The sequence below is a fragment of the Pan paniscus genome, chromosome 19, assembly GCF_029289425.2.
Source record: "Pan paniscus chromosome 19, NHGRI_mPanPan1-v2.0_pri, whole genome shotgun sequence".
NCBI lineage: Eukaryota > Metazoa > Chordata > Mammalia > Primates > Hominidae > Pan > Pan paniscus.
Window position 1 is genome coordinate 28820610 of NC_073268.2, and position 15432 is coordinate 28836041.

General features: G+C 38.5%; 1 protein-coding gene across 6 annotated transcripts in view; it reads right to left on the reverse strand.

The window, feature by feature from the left end:
- The window catches only part of AP2B1 (adaptor related protein complex 2 subunit beta 1), a 141365-nt gene that overhangs the window by 69638 nt on the left and 56295 nt on the right, over window positions 1-15432 (reverse strand). For all 6 annotated transcript variants that reach the window (XM_008971262.5, XM_008971260.5, XM_055102052.2 and 3 more), the window contains exons 12-13: window positions 14983-15081; window positions 6170-6429 (exon numbers count right to left, since the gene is read on the reverse strand). In XM_008971262.5, coding sequence (XP_008969510.1) covers window positions 6170-6429; window positions 14983-15081 — 359 coding nt within the window. The remainder of the gene's footprint in view (window positions 1-6169; window positions 6430-14982; window positions 15082-15432) is intronic.

The following is a 15432-nucleotide window of genomic DNA, read 5'->3' on the forward strand; positions in this document are numbered from 1 at the left end:
GGTGGTGAAAAAATTATATTGGCAGGAGCAGAGTTTGGGATTGGTAAAATTTGGAGGAAGAGAGAATAAGGAAAATAAAACTTTGAAAACTAGTCTGGAGAGTTGATTTTTTTTTTTTTTTTTTTTTTTTGAGACGGAGTCTCGCTCTGTCGCCCAGGCTGGAGTGCAGTGGCGCCATCTCGGCTCACTGCAAGCTCCGCCTCCCAGGTTCACGCCATTCTCCTGCCTCAACCTCCCAAGTAGCTGGGACTACAGGCACCCACCACCGTGCCCCGCTAATTTTTTTTGTATTTTTAGTAGAGACGGGGTATCACCGTGGTCTCGATCTCCTGACCTCGTGATCCGCCCACCTTGGCCTCCCAAAGTGCTGGGATTAAAGGCGTGAGCCACCGCGCCCGGCCAAGAGTTGATTTTTTATATGATAAGAAATGCAGAATCACTTTTATTTCTTGAACAAAGAACAGAAACTAAAAATAACATTAGAGGAACATTATTCTAGCACCTGTGTGTATAATGGACTGAAGTTAGGAGAATGGACATGAAAATCAGCTAAGAGTAATCTAAACTGCTACTGTAATCAACAATGTATGAAATAACAACAACTCAACAGGCTATAAAAATAAAAAGAAAGTGGTAAGTTTCAAGACATGTTAAAAGGACTAGGTAGGAGAAACGATGATCTTTTCAATAAATGGTGCTGGGTTAACTGGATAGCTATGTGGGGGAAAAAATGAACCTTGGCCCCCTGTGGTTCACAAGGTAAACAAAAATTGAGATAAATCAGACATAAATGTGAAAGGTAAAACCTAGTTGAAAACCTAGAGTAGCATCTTTATAAGCTTGGAGAAGATAATGGTTTCAACAAAAAGCAGTAGCCACAAAAGAAAAAAAGTAATAAACTGAACTTCATTAAAATTAAGAACATGTCTTCCAATGACACCATTAAGAGATTGGGAAAAGATATTCTCTACAAACTGAGAGAAGATATTCACAACACATATAACTAACAAAGGACTTGCATCCAAATTATATAAGGAATTCCTACAAATCATTAAGAAAAAGACAAATCATTAAAAATAGGCAAGTCTCAAAAGAGGATACAGTAACATGAAAATGTGCTTAGCAACTTTACTCATCAGGAAAACGCAAATTAAAACTATAACAAGACACCACTATACACTCACCAGAATGGCTAAAACTAAAACTAAACTACCAAGCATTGCTGACAATGTAGATAGATGTATGGAACTCATACAGTGCTAGAAGGAGTATACACTGGTACAACTGCTTTGGAAAATTGGCAGTGTCTCCTACAGCTAATTAGAAACCTATTCTATGATCCAGCAATTCTACTCCTAGGTATATGCCCAAGAGAAATATATACATAAGTCTACCAAAAGACAAATACAAGAATATTCACAGCAGCCACAAACTAGAAATAACCCAAAGGTGCAACAGAAGATATAAATGGTATATTCATGGAATGGAATACTACACACCAATAAAAAGGAGCAAACTACTAAAAACACAGATTAATCTCACATTATGTTGAGCAAAAGACACAAGACACAGAAGAGTAAAAACTGTAGATTCCATTTATAGCACACTCAGGAACAGACAAAATGAATCTATAGTGATAGAAATCAGAACAGTGGTAATCTCTGAAGTGTGCACACTGACAGTAAAGGAACACGAGGAACCTTCTAGGGTGCTGAAAATATTCTATATCTGATCAGGGTAGTGATTATATGAGTGTATACATATGTAAAAATTCATTGAGCACTAAATGCTAAGATTAGTGAACTAATCTATTACTAACAGATTGGACTAATCTATTACTTAATAGAAGCAATAATGTTAATATAAGTAACATGAAGATATTCTCCACTGCATAAGCTTATATCAGACCGGAATAATCCACTGACAGCCTAATATTAATAAACAATATAATAAACACCCTATTATTTATACTGTTAATCCAACACAGGTATGCTCTAAGGAAAGATTACAAACAGTAAAAGGAACTCGGCAAATCTTACCCAGCTTGTTTACCAAAAACATCACCTCTAGCATTACCAGTAGTAGAGGCACTGCCTGCCCAGTGACATTTGTTCAATGGCTGTGGTATCCTGACCGTGCAAAGGTCAGGCAATAACCTTAATGCTAAGGTTATTATAAATTAGATGTCAATTTAAAAAGTAAAATTCCCACCAAGAAAATTCCAGGCTCAGAGGGCTTCACTGTGAATTCCTCCAAACATTTAAGGAAAAAGTAAAGCCAATCTTAAATAAACTCTAAACGAGACTAGAGAATGGCAATTGAGAAAATCTGAAAGTAGGTTAGCCTGCTTATTGGATGATATTAAGTAATTATGTCCAATTTTGTTAGGCTTGATAACATTGTAATTTCAAGTCTTTATCTGTTAAAGATACCAAGTACAGTACTTATGGGTGAAAAGATACGAGGTCTGGGATTGGATTTAAAATATTTGAGCCACCTCAAAAACAACTGTACAGGCAATGAATGAAATAAGGCTGGCAAGATACTGATAACTGCTAAAGCTGAGTGATAGGTATATCCAAGTTTGTTATACCATTCTATCTTGCATATTTTAAGATTTATATGATAAAAAGTAAAACAAAACAAAACAAAAAAACAGGCGGGCACAGTGGCTCACACCTGTAATCCTAGCACTTTGGGAGGCCAAGGTGGGCAGATCACCTGAGGTCAGGAGTTCGAGACCAGCCTGACCAACATTGTGAAACCCGGTCTCTACTAAAAATACAAAAAAATTAGCTGGGAGTGGTGGGAGGCACCTGTAGTCCCAGCCACTCAGGAGGCTGAGGCACAAGAATCACTTGAGCCAAGGAGGTGGAGCTTGCAGTGAGCCAAGGTTGTGCCACTGCACTCTAGCCTGGGAGACAGAGCGAGACTACATCTCAAAAAAAAAAGTAAAAAAAATTGTAAAAATTTAATTAAAAAACAAATGTTTTCTTTAAAAAAGCCTAGTTAAATTTTGACACAAACAAAAACTAAGAAGCAAAAGATTAGCTAATAATCACAGGGGACTCTAGAAGGACGACAGGAAAAATTATATGTGCAGGTTTCAATTCTGTTAAGATAAGTAAGAAAAACAAGTAGAGAAGCCTGACAGAAACAAGGGACTGGGCTGGCACGGTGGCTCATGCCCAGAGTCTCAGGGTAGAGCACTGGGGTCGATAATTCAGAACCTGTTCATATTCCAGCCGGGCGCAGTGGCTCACGTCTGCGATCCTGGCACTTTGGGAAGCCAAGGCAGCTGGATTACCTGAGGTCAAGAGTTCGAGACCAGCCTGGATAACATGGTGAAACCCCACCTCTACTAAAAGTACAAAAAAATTAGCTGGGTGTGGTGGCACACATCTGTAGTCCCACCTACTCAGGAGACTGTAGCAGGAGAACCTCTTGAACCTAGGAGGCAGAGGTTGCAGTGAGCCAAGATTGCACCACTGCACTCCAGCCTGGGCTATAGAATGACAGTCCGTCTCAAAAACAAAACAAAACAAACAAACAAACGAAAACAAAACCAAGGGACTGGCAGTCAGAGCTAGAGAAGTAAGCTTGGTTAGAAATTCACATACACATCTCAGGTGAAATCAAGAGGGTGTGGGTCAGTGTAGGATGGTGGTAAAAACAGGGGATTAAGTGTTGGCTCCATTAATTACTAGCTGCATAATTTTCGGAAAGCGACAACCTCTGTGAGACAAAATTTCTTCAGTGATAACAATATCACTGAAGCATAAGGTTTTATTAAGGCAAGGATCAATTGAAAACATGGTCTAAATGGTAAAGCTCTATAATATATTAGTGGTCAGTGGGTAATTTCCCTAAGGGAATATGTAGAGAAACACAGAAAGAAAGGGTTCAGATTGAACCTTTTGATACAACCAAGATTAATAATCAGAGAAGAGAATAAACATGGAACTGCAAAGATTAAAGACAGAAATACAATCTAGGAAAGCTAATTTACAAGGAAAGTGTCCAGGAAGCCATGATGAAAAGGCTTTAAGAAAGAAGTAAAACGGGGAAATGATTTCATACACCTGACAAGAAATAAATAAAATCTTTCACAGAGTATTCTCTACCCATGAAATTCTGTCATCTTCTGACATATACCATTTAGAAAATGTGACAGAACACATGGTTCTATCAGTATGTCTAAAAAGAAGGTAGAATAGGTATCATGCACATATTTTTCTTCACTCTAATGGAAAGGAATGAATAATGTGAGAAGATAAAGTGAGTTCAATGAAAAGATATAAATGATCCTATAGATTCTACAAGAATATGATACGTCATTATTATACATCTTTCTCAATGGAAAATATAAGAAAATTAATATAAAGACATTTCCAATTTTAAGGGAAATAACTGCATAACTGTCATTAAAGCAATATTTTTTAAAGGTGAGATTTTTCTGAATTAGACAACTATTTACTACCTCACCCCCATAGAGCAGCTGACAAGTATAAGCATAGTAAGCAATATCCAAGTAAAAATCACTTCTCTCTTTCCCAGATGATTTTAAAAGACCTAGTGAAGTGAGTATTTTTAAACCTCTAGAAGATGCAGAATAAGGTTTAAAGTGTTGCTTTGTTTCCTATGAGAGGTGTATCACTTATTAACCTCACATTGCAGAAGAGAGCTAGGTAATGTCAATACTATTACAGACATGTCATTTGCAGCAACGTATCATTCCCATTTATATCAAAACAGATTTTCCCTGTACTTGCATTTTTTTAAAAAACACAAAACATGCACAAATGACGAAAAGGAGGTTATCCAAAAAGGAACCACAAAAGAAATTGTGAAGATAAGAACTTAAAGGCTATTAATCAGATAAAGGCCTTATGTAAGACACTTTCTTTTTAGGTAGTTTAAATGTTGGTTCTCTCCCTGTGTTTAAGAAAGCGTTGTTTTTGTTTGTTGATTCATTTCCCCACTTCCATGTGAGGGTTAAAAGTTATCAGGAGGCTAGATACAAACACGGTTACAGAGGGAAGTTACAACAGAAAATCCGTATCTACATCGAAACTTGAAGCACAGACTGGGAGAAATTCTTAGAAGTTAAATAGTCTCATCTATAGAATGTTAAACATGTTTGCCTACAAGGAGAAACACCCTAACTTACTATAAGGACTAATCCTTATGAAGCTCACATCTCCTCTGGATTAAAATTATAGCACCTGCTGTAAACCCAAAGATTCAACTCAATTATGAAAGATTAATAATCTCCTTGGGTGTTGCTGTTTTTTTTATCTGTATCCACAGTCTATTTACATAGAACCCAAAATGCTGACCACGCCAATTTGTAAAGCAATAAATCCTACACTTTGGCCATTCACAAAAACCACTTAAACAGTAATATATATTAGACGATGGTACAAGACACTCATTAATAGAAGCCCAATTATTCTAACTACTCTGGGAGGAAATCCTACTTCAATCAAGGTCTACTATGATTGATGAAGGAATCAGATTCTGAAAAGATTCTGAGATACCCATTATAAGAGTTTATTAGAGTGTTTCTTCTCCCTAATTAGAATTTTAAGATAGCTACAAAGCAAGAGCTCCATGTTACCCAAGAGCCTTTTCATAACAATTTCCTTGCTGATATGGCCAATATAAAAAAGTACAGGTAACTGAAAAACTAAGTCCACATAGAAGTCAGGCTTTTTTTTTAAAAATAAAACAATACTGAAATATTATTTCATTAACAGCTTTACAGCATAAGTTATACCTGCTAACTATCCAGAAGGCTCAACAAAAGCTACAGTAATGGATCAAGATGGCTAAATGTATACACAGGCTTTTTTCCAAGTTTTCAACTATGGGGTTATTTCTAGTCTCTTCTTACTGCAGACTTAAGCAACTTTCAGACTTTATCAATTTAGAAGGTCTTCACCACAATTTTCTAAAGCCATAATGTACTCCTAGATTGGAACACAGAGGAGTCTTTCACCCATTTTATGCGTGGTCACTGGTATTCAGATGGAGCTCCCTGGGGTTGTATAGTAGTAGGTGTCTAAAAACGTACAGCAGTTCTTTTCCAGACTATAAAAGCATAAAGAAGAGCAACTCTGTCTAAACAGAGTCATTTCTCACTCAGAGACAGTTCACACCTTCTTACCTCCCATGATGAATTGGCAAGTGTTTACGATGAATTCCATGACTTCCTTCCACAAAAGCATTGGGAGGCTTATGATACACAGAGGCCAAAGAACCAATGTGGCAGATTAGCTCATCCAGCAGAGTTGGCTCAATAAGGTCCGTCTCCTCAGAGATCAGTGGCTTCTCAGACAAGACTACTTCTTTAGCTGTAACAGGGTCAGTTGAGAGAAGGCGCCAATAAATATAGCCCCGGTCTCGAAGGTCAGGATTATCAGAATCCTAAAGAAAAGGCAAAGGCAAGGAGGTGGAGATGAAACTCTTCTCCATACAGAAACCCAAACTGCTGGATTTATCATCAACCAATGTTGTAGTGATTTATGCAGACTGGGTATTAAGAAGATACTTCAGGCTGGATGTGGTAGCTCGTAGCTCATGCCTGTAATCCTAACACTTTGTGAGGCTGAAACAGGCGGATCACTTGGACCCAAGAGTTTGAGATCAGCCTGGGCAACGTGGCAAAACCTTGCCTCTACAAAAAATATAAAAAATCATCAGGGCCAGCCAGGCGCAGTGGCTCATGCCTGTAATCCCAGCACTTTGGGAGGCCAAGGGGGATGGATCGCTTGAGATCAGGGTTTGAGACCAGCCTGGCCAACATAGCGAAGCCCCACCTCTACTAAAAATACAAAAATTAGCTGGGCTTGGTGGCGTGTGCCTGTAATCCTAGCTACTCAGGAGGCTGAGGCAGGAGAATAGCTTGAACCCAGGAGGCAGAGGTTGCAGTGAGCCGAGATCACGCTACTGCACTCCAGCCTGGGCAACAGAGTAAAACTCTGTCTCAAAAAATAATAATAATAATAAAAATTAAAAAATTATCAGGGTGGGGTGTAGAGCTGCATGTACCTGTAGTCCCATCTACTCAGGAAACTGAGGGAGGAGGATCACTTGAGCCCAGGAGGTTGAGGCTGCAGTGAGCCATGACTGCACCGCTGCACTCCTGACTGGGCAACAGAGTGAGACTCTGTCTCAAAAAGCAAACAAACGTGTTAACTCAACATGGTCCTAATATAGTCATAATTCCGTAATCTCTAATGTTTCAAGGGATGTAACTATAAATTAAGATGGGTTAATCCTAAGACTCAAATTCAAACAGAAATAAAGAATAGAAAAACAATGTTTAATCTGGCAAAAGTTAACTGGTTGAGACGGCCTTAGGACATAAAAATTTTTTAAACTAGGGCCGGGCGCGGTGGCTTACGCCTGTAATCCCAGCACTTTGGGAGGCCGAGGCGGGAGGATCACCTGAGGCCAGGAGATTGGGACCATCCTGGCTAACACAGTGAAACCCCGTATCTACTACAAATACAAAAAATTAGCCAGGCAAGGTGGCACATGCCTATAATCCCAGCTACTCAAGAGGCTGAGGTAGGAGAATCACTCGAACCCGGGAGGCGGAGGTTGCAGTGAGCGGAGATTGTTTCACTGCACTCTCGCCTGGGCAATAAGAGCAAAACTCCGTCCCCAAAAAAAAAATTTTTTTTAACTGCTTTAAATATTAGCAGGCTTATTAATAACATATATTATATCTTCCATATATTGTACCCATACCTTCTTCCTTCATTCAAATATTTATTAAGTATCTCCTATTGAGACACTGGCTAAGCCCTGGAAATAAAGAGGTAACAATACACTGCCTGACTTTAAGGAGCTCACATAATATTAACTATTTCAATAGAGTATGAAAGGTACTATTATCTAAATAATCAAAAACTGCTAAAGAGAGGACATAACTGCTTCCAAAAGGAGTAACACTTGAATTTGGTGGTCTTGTTTTGTGCTATGGTGGTTTTTAAATAATTGTATACGTGTTCATGGCTAAAAAGAAATTATTACCAAACACACCACATCACAATTTTTAAGTGTGTGACATAAAAAAAAAATCTCCCCCAATTATCCAACCCTTCTCCATCTCAACTCCCAATCCCCCAAATAGCCATGATTAGTAATGTGGTATATATCTGTCCAGATGGGTCACACAAACACACACACACACACACAAACACTTATTTCATATAAAACCAGTTTCATATTATATATACTGTTCTGAAGTTGCTCTCCATGTTGATATATACGACTGCACTTTTCCACTGTAATGCCCACTGCACCATTAATTATTAGTCCACTATTGAGGGACATTTTCACTGTTGCCCATTTTTCCCTTTCTACCTTTATTATTGTTTTATTTGTATGTATGTATGTATGCATGTATGTATGCATGTATTTTGAGACAGAGTCTTGCTCTGTCACCCAGGCTGGAGTACAGTGGCGTAATCTCGGCTCACTGCAACCTCTGCCTCTCGGGTTCAAGTGATTCTCCTGCCTCTGTCTCCCAAGTAGCTGGGATTATTGGTACGCACCACCACACCCAGCTAATTTTTGTATTTTTAGTAGAGACAGGGTTTTTCTATGTTGGCCAGGCTGGTCTTGAACTCCTGACTTTAAGTCATCCGCCCACCTCAGCCTCTCAAAGTGCTAGGATTACAGGCATAAGCCACCGTGTCTGGCCTATTGTTTTCTTCATTGTTTTTGTCATCATTATAAAGTGGCAATAAATATCCTGGTACCTACCTCAAAAGTATGTCTACATGATGGCATTTATTTATGCACGAGTTGTTCCAACAGCAACTTATTAAAGGCAACAATAAGTCCCTGTTTCAATTTCTATATTTCAAACTCATAACCAGACCGGGTACAGTGGCTCATGCCTGTAGTCCCAGCTACTTGGGAGGCTGAGGCAGAAGAATCATTTGAACCCAGGAGGTGGAGGTTGCAGTGAGCTGAGATCAAGTCACTGCACTCCAGCCTGGGTGACAGAGTGAGACTCTGTCTCAAAAAAAAAAAAAAAAACAACAACAAACCCCCAAAACCCAAAAAACTCATAACCAAACAAAAAACATTTTCTTTAAAACAGGACAATCTGAGGGCTTCCATTTTAGTTTCTAAGTGAGCAGATGAATTGATTCACGATTTAGCCACTTAAGGCCCTTATCATCCAGTTCAATAGCAGTAGTTACCCTGATGTTTTTGACTATATAGATTTAAATGGTTTTTCTCAGTCACAGATTGTTTAAATTGCACTCATAATGGATTGGTGGTTAGAGACGAAAAGCATATAGAACATTGCAATACAGCAAATTAATAAAATATTAAAACAGTAAATTTTATCTCAAGATAATCTTTACATTTATAACTTGCATTATTCTAATAGAAATGTGTGTATGTGTATATGTATACATATGAATGTCTTATCAAAATGTCTCTAGTATTTGAAATGCCCGGGTTAAAAAAAAGAAACAGTGATAATTATATCTAATTTAGTTGATTTTGTTTGTGTGTGTGTGTGTGTGTGTGTGTGTGTTTGTGTGTGTGTGGGGAGGGGGGGCACTGAGGGACTAATTTGCTCCTAAGTGTTTATAAATAGCAGCCTGAAACCTCCTCATTTAGATCTTCATTTGAAAACAAAGCTTGAACATTATAAAACAAAAACAAGTTGATTTTTTTAAAAGAGCAGAATACAAGTTTCTCAAAATATCAGGTCAGGGAAGCAACTCCTCTCTCCCACATTTTTTTATACATAACGTAAATGTTAAATTTTAACCTATATATGCAGTCCTTAAAGCACATGTACTTTAGAATTTGTAAAGTATGGTTTTTATTACACAATTAAACACTGCATTTATCTTATTAACTTAGAAAATTCAGTTTGTCTTTATGGACTAGTAATATCTTAAAGGTATTCAACTTTATAATACATAGTTTAATAATATACTCATCAAAATAAAATGCTTTTTCTTCAAATTATTTCTCCCATATGTAATGTAAACAATTTAACCAAATGACCAAACAGAAAAATTCCTATAGGGATTCACAAAATTCAAAAATCTCAGCCAGGCACGGTGGCTCAGTAATCCTAGCACTTTGGGAGGCCAAGGTAGGCTGATCACTTGAGGCCAGGGGTTTGAGACCAGCCTGGCCAAGACGGCAAAATCCCATCTCTACAAAAGGTACAAAAATTAGCCAGGCATGGTGGCAGATGTCTGTAATCCCAGCTACTTGGGAGGCTAAGGAGGGAGAATCACTTGAACCCAGGAGGCGGAGGAGGCTGCAGTGAGCTGAGATTGCACCACCACACTCCAGCCTGGGTAATAGAGTGAGACTCCATCTCAAAAAAAAAAAAACAAAACAAAAAAAAACCATATATATATATATATATATATGAAAAAAATTTGAGAGTTCCTCTACAGATTATTCAAAATGCTGCAATATGGCAAACTACTGGAGATAGAGTTACTGGATCAAAGTCTAAATAGACACTAACTTGAAAAACACAACCCTATGAGAAATGAGTGCAGATCTCCCAAGGCTGAAAAGTCAGGAGTAGGGAAGAATCTCCTACTGCTCAAACTCTGTCGTTCTGAGGGATGACCTGTTAGGCCTACTGTAAGCCAGTCCTCACCAACTGCCTCACATTTTACATGGAGGCCACAGTAATTCAGACCGTCAAGACCGAGATAAATAAAAATACAGGACCTTTTTGTGATCTTAAGTTGCCATTAAATGTTTGGTGACTCAGATAATTTGGTTTTGGATCTACTGTAGTGCTAGACCCATAGGCTTTCCTCAGGGGAAGAGGTCCCAAAACAATACTTACCAGGCCAGCACTAAAACAGTAATTCTTCAACTATAATGTGCATCAACATTTTAACATACCAGGAATGCCACTGAAAGTGCAGAACCCAGGGGCCATACTTCAGAGATTCTGATTCATTACATCAGAAGTAGGGCCTAGTAATTAGTATTTTTAACAAGCAGCCCAAATGATTCTGATGATGGTGGCCCCTAGTTCATAGACAGAAAAACATGAAGACTTCTATTCCATTTATCACAAAGAATAATTACTAACGTCTAGACATTTTTTTGTTTTGTTTTGTTTTGTTTTTTGAGACAGAGTCTAGGTCTTGTTGCCCAGGCTGGAGTGTAATGGCACGATCTTGGCTCACTGCAACCTCTGCCTCCCGGGTTCAAGTGATTCTCCTGCCTCAGCCTCCCGAGTAGTTGGGATTACAGGCGCATGCCACCACGCTCGGCTAATTTTGTATTTTTAGTAGAGATGGGGTTTCTCCATTTTGGTCAGGCTGGTCTCGAACTCCTGACCTCAGATGATCTACCTGCCTCAGCCTCCCAAAGTGCTGGGATTACAGGCGTAAGCCACCATGCCCGGCCTTTGTTTGTATTCTTTACTGAGTTGAAGTGAATATTGTATTGAATTTCTGTGTAACAGGTAAGAGAAAAAGATAAATTTTTGAAATGAAGCCTCAGATTCAAGGGTTGGGTTTTTCCCCCTAACTAATAATATTTTTAATTATACTCCCATTTTACTTAAAAGCACTAAGATTTCACATATACTTCACTTAATTCTCAGCACAGGTAAAGAACAGTATTAATTAACTCTACTATAGAGACAGAAGAAAAGCAGTATGAAAGAAATTTGCTCAGTCATGTCCAGAATCAGTGGAAGTAGCATCATCAGAACCTCACTACCCAATTTAAGTTAACACAATTCAGCCGACCACATTGCATCCTAAACTTAAATTGGTACTCACTAGCCATAAATATCTAGGTTCTTATTTCACAAACTTGGGGAAAAAACAGAAAACTTCCAGGTAAAAAGACTTACATAGGCATACTTATTCTTTTTTTCTTTCTTCTTTTTTTCCGAGACAGAGTCTTGCTGTATTACCCAGCCTGGAGTGCAGTGGCATGATCTCAGCTCACTGCAACCTCTGCCTCCTGGGCTCAAGCGATCCTCCCACCTCAACCTCCCAAGTAGCTGGGATTACAGGCGTGTGCCACTATGCTCCGCTAATTTTTGTATTTTTTGTAGAGATGGGATTTTGCCATGTTGCACAGGCTGGTCGAATTCCTGAGTTCAAGTGATCCGCCCGCCTTGGTCTCCCAAAGTGCTGGAATTGCAGGTATGAGCCACAGCACCCAGCAGCATACTTACTGTTTTATGATAACTTCTCAGACTTCATTAATTAATTGGACAGAAAAAGCAAGCCTCAGCCGGGCTCTGTGGCTCACACCTGTAATCCCAGTGCTTTGGGAGACCAAGGCAGGAGGATCACATTAGGTCAGGAGTTCAAGACCAGCCTGGCCAACATGGTGAACCCTCATCTCTACTGGAAAAAAAAAAAAATTAGCTGGGCATGGTGGCATGCACCTGTAATCCCAGCTACTCAGGAAGCTGAGGTAGGAGAATTGTTTGAACCCGGGAGGTGGAGGTTGCAGTGAGCCGAGATCACGCCACTGCACTCCAGCCTGGGTGACAGAGCTAGACTCAGTCTTGAAAAAAGGCAAGCCTCGAGAAGTTGCTTATTATTTATAGTATGAAATAATCATCCACAAAGACCTTAAAACTAGCAAACACACATATACATATGGGTTTATGCTCAATATTGCTTCAGGCAGGGAATAGGTATTCTCCAAGTCATTCTTAACCTTCAGACTAGAGAGGAAGCATAGCACAGTGGACAAGACCATGGACAAGACCTAGAGCCAGACTATCTGAGTCTGAGTCCTAGTTCTGCCCCATAATAATTAGGCCTCTCTGAGTTTCCTCATCTATAAAACAGAAATCGTTTACTAACCCTTACTAGGATTAAGTGAGTTTCTAGCCTGTCCTGTTCTAGGAAGCTTATGAAAAATGCATCTAAGGCTAAAGAGCGTTAATTAAAACCAGAGTCAGGAAACTGCATGCCACAATGGCCTACATAGTTTCCATGGGAGATTGTTAAATGTGATTCTAAGGTTTCAAACAACCAATATGGAAAAGAAAGCTGATCAGGCATGCTACACTGATACACAGAAAAATCCAAAACTTGTTAGAAATTTGATGGGGCTTCATAAAGAAGAAAACATAATGAAGTAAGTAATGACTCTGATAACAAGCTAACAACAGATCCAAATAGGGTAGTTTCCCATGACGACTGTTATTACTACAGACTGATAGTATTTTAGTATCAGCATAATTTAGCAAAAGCAATTTTATTAGGGGTCAAAAACAATGCAGTCCAGGTATCCAGATGTCTATTAATAATGCTTGATTCAGAGGTGAATTTCAGACTATCTGTAAGAACAGCACTACCGTGTATCCTTTAAGCAATCCTTCCTAAATACTTTATCTCAGTCAAATTTTGATAAATACTTAAGAGGTAATGAGACTGAGTTTGAAGTCTGGCCAGAATTCGTAATACAGCTCTCCTATGGTGCCTGTTAAATACAATCACATAGGCCTTAACAGACAATGATGATAAGGTTAAGAACTTGTGAAAACAGAGGAAACTACTAAACATACTTGCTTGAATATTTACAGTAAGCAGAGAGGAAGAAAGGCCAAAATTCTCTTTAGAAATTGTTTTGACAGAATGTGAGCTGCTCTAATAATGTCATTCTATGTGACCACTTACAGCAAGCTTGTCCAACCTGAGGCCACATGTGACTCAATACAAATTCGTAAACCTTCTTAAAACATTATGAGATTCTTTTGCGATTTTTTTTTTTAGCTCATCAGCTATTGTGAGTGTATTTTATGTGTGGCCCAAGACAATTCTCAATTCTCCTCCCAATGTGGCCCAGGGAAGCCAAAAGACTGGACACTCCTGACTTAGGAGTTTAAAATTAAAACATGAAAGAGAGTACAAAAAAAAAAAAAAAAAATTGGCTGTGGGGGGTGTGGGAGGAATAAAGAAATTGTTTTGAATTCATCTTAGAGATGCAAATGGGATCCAGGAAATTAGAATGCTCAATTCAATACAGATAATATTAACCACTGATGTTTATAATTGCTTTGCTTCAGGCAGAGGAAGATGCTTAAGAAAGTTTTTAAAATACTTCAAAAAGCTCATACAAACAAATTTTTTTAAGTTGTAATAACAGGAAAAATTATGGCTCAGAACTAGGCAAAGTACTGTGAAAGGGTTTTAAATTTTGATTACACACCAGTATAAAGGGATGACAAAGACAGAAAAATGGTAAACTGGATATCTGAATCATATTCCATTTGCAGACACATATCGCAACTCTGACAGCCTGCTAAAAAGCCGGCCTGTTAGCAAATCCATTTATGAACATTACTAAATCATCAATGGACTGATGATCATTATACTAGTTACACTAGAAAACCTAATTATTTTGATTTCTGTGGATCTAATATAATGACCTGATATTTAAAGCCAGCTGCCACTTTCCTGAGATCTGAATCCATCTAAACTTCTTTTCTTTGACCTAAAAAAACAAATAATTCCAAGGAGATCCAAATATATCAAATAATACAAGGAAGCAGCATAAACACTTAATTTCTGTGAGAAAGGCAACTACTCTGGAAGGTAGAACAATGCATGAAACTTTGCTGAGGCATCTATTATCTCCACATGGTACTTTCATTTGAAAGCTGAAATGAAGTCACAGTGAAGCAGGTACTATCAGATCACGTCATTTTCATCTAAGTATGTCCTTCACTAAACTAAGAGTCTAGGTTCAATTTTCATGAATTATGAAAACTGGAATCAGTCAACTCATTTAAAAGCCATAGAATTAGCTACAATTCAGTTGAACACGTAAAAAGGCATGGTTTTAATATTTTAACAGGATCTAAAGGCCATACTTCCTTCAAATAAAGCTTCCCCAAATGAATCCCCTAGGAAGAGTTTCATAATTTCCTACAATTTGAAACAAGACAAATCAACATCTTGCTTTTTCCAGATTTCTTACCTGTGTTGCCAAACTCAAGACCTGCTGGACTAGCTCCTGTGTTTCTGATGGTTTCTTGAGAAACAGCTTCACTATGGCAGTAAGCAGAGTGAGCTGCACCTAAACAGACATAATTTGTGATAGAGTGAAAGAATGGCACTGGCATTATTCCCTGCCATCATCTCCAAAGTGGTGTTTCCCCAACTATGAATTACTATGGAGCCTTTCTGATTTTGGTTAAGAGACAAAAGGCTGAAACTCAATCAATATCAACAATAGCAGTCAAAAGTATTCGTGGGAAATACAAAGGTATTCAACCGAAAACTCTACCCTTTTAACCTCGAAATGCATTTTTGGCACAAAATATTGCCTGTTTCTAAGCCAGATAGTTACCTGTGTTTATTACTATTATCATTTTGAGACAAGGTCTCCCTCTATTGCCCAGGCTGCACATCCATAGCTCATTGTAGC